Source organism: Colletotrichum lupini, chromosome 3 (assembly GCF_023278565.1).
Source record: "Colletotrichum lupini chromosome 3, complete sequence".
NCBI classification, from domain to species: Eukaryota; Fungi; Ascomycota; class Sordariomycetes; order Glomerellales; family Glomerellaceae; genus Colletotrichum; species Colletotrichum lupini.
Window position 1 is genome coordinate 3,910,078 of NC_064676.1, and position 1,217 is coordinate 3,911,294.

Genomic DNA, 1,217 nt, shown 5'->3' on the forward strand with positions numbered 1-1,217 from the left:
CTGCCATCTCTTTTTCTCCAACTCATCCGACTTTCCATCCGTGCTTGTTCAGACTCAAGATCATCAACAAACATCAACAAACATCAGCAAACAAACCGATACTTCTCACAGAACTTCAAACGGCGTGACGTAGGCGACGTTAAGTTTCCGACCTAGAAGAGCTTTCAATACTAAGACTACCACTGCGTAGTTCTGGGACACATTGCCTCATTCTGTACGTATTCTTCATTTCTTTCTCTCGCCTCTTCCCTTCTCAGACCCAACCTTGCCCTACTCTGGACCGTATCTATGAGGTGCTATTCCTGTCCTCCCCCCTTCGTGTTCCCGTACAATTCTGGGCTGGTCAATACCTAGACGGCCTGGTTTGTCAGTCAGCCCTCCTCCCTCTTTCACAACCAGCCAAGGCTAGGCCTCCTTTGGCGCAAGTGTCCTTCTGGTTCTTGCTCGCTCCGAGGCGCTACAGAAGCAGGCGCACCCCCTAGCAAGGCACCATTCACCATTGCCCACACATCCCACGCCAGTCCAACCTGAGCAAGGCCCTGGTCTACAAGTATTGCAGTACTGTACGAAACTACTAGATTGCCTTGTGTATATCCCTCCTTGGTGTGGGTGGGTGAGTGGGTTGAGTGGGTGAGAGAGAGCGGGTATGGTGGGCTGGTGCTTGTGGGATCCGCGCTGGGCTGTCTCTCGCAGTCTGAGGTGCCCTCTCTCTCTGTGCCCGGCGCTGGTGCGGCCATTGCATCCTGGTGCTTGGTGCTGCCCTTTTGGCCACTCTGGGCGACTTCTTTCCGGGAACTCAGGTGGGAGGGATCCTCTAAGTCTGAGGTGCCCCTCTGCTCCGTACTCCTTTGCTTCGGCCTGCTGCCTCCGCCTCTTCCTCTCGTCTTCCAGGTTCCCCCGTCTTTGACTTACATAACAAGTCAAGCATGCCACGCACCACGCATTGCGCTGCCAAGGGCCCATTTCCAAACCCTCAACTCCATGCCTACCAGTATTCAACTTGATCAATAACTCATACACGCCGGTGGTTTGGCATTTTCTCCCCTGGAGCTGCTCCCACTAATCTGCTTTCTCTTCTCCTTGTCTTCAGTTTCTAGTTTGTCCATCTACGCAACGTCTTAGTCGGTTCCCCGCGCATCTTTGTCATTCGTTCCTATCCGGCACGCCGAGGAAGAAACACAACCAGCCCACATTCAACGACGGCTTCCTTTCCCCTT

General features: G+C 53.6%; 1 protein-coding gene across 1 annotated transcript; it reads right to left on the reverse strand.

The window, feature by feature from the left end:
* Positions 1 to 405: 405 nt before the first annotated feature.
* CLUP02_05947 (uncharacterized protein) lies at positions 406 to 963 on the reverse strand (the record flags this gene model as incomplete). Its single annotated transcript, XM_049284952.1, has 1 exon — positions 406 to 963. One exon carries the CDS (start codon positions 961 to 963, stop codon positions 406 to 408), a length of 558 nt encoding a protein of 185 aa, XP_049142095.1.
* Positions 964 to 1,217: the final 254 nt, after the last annotated feature.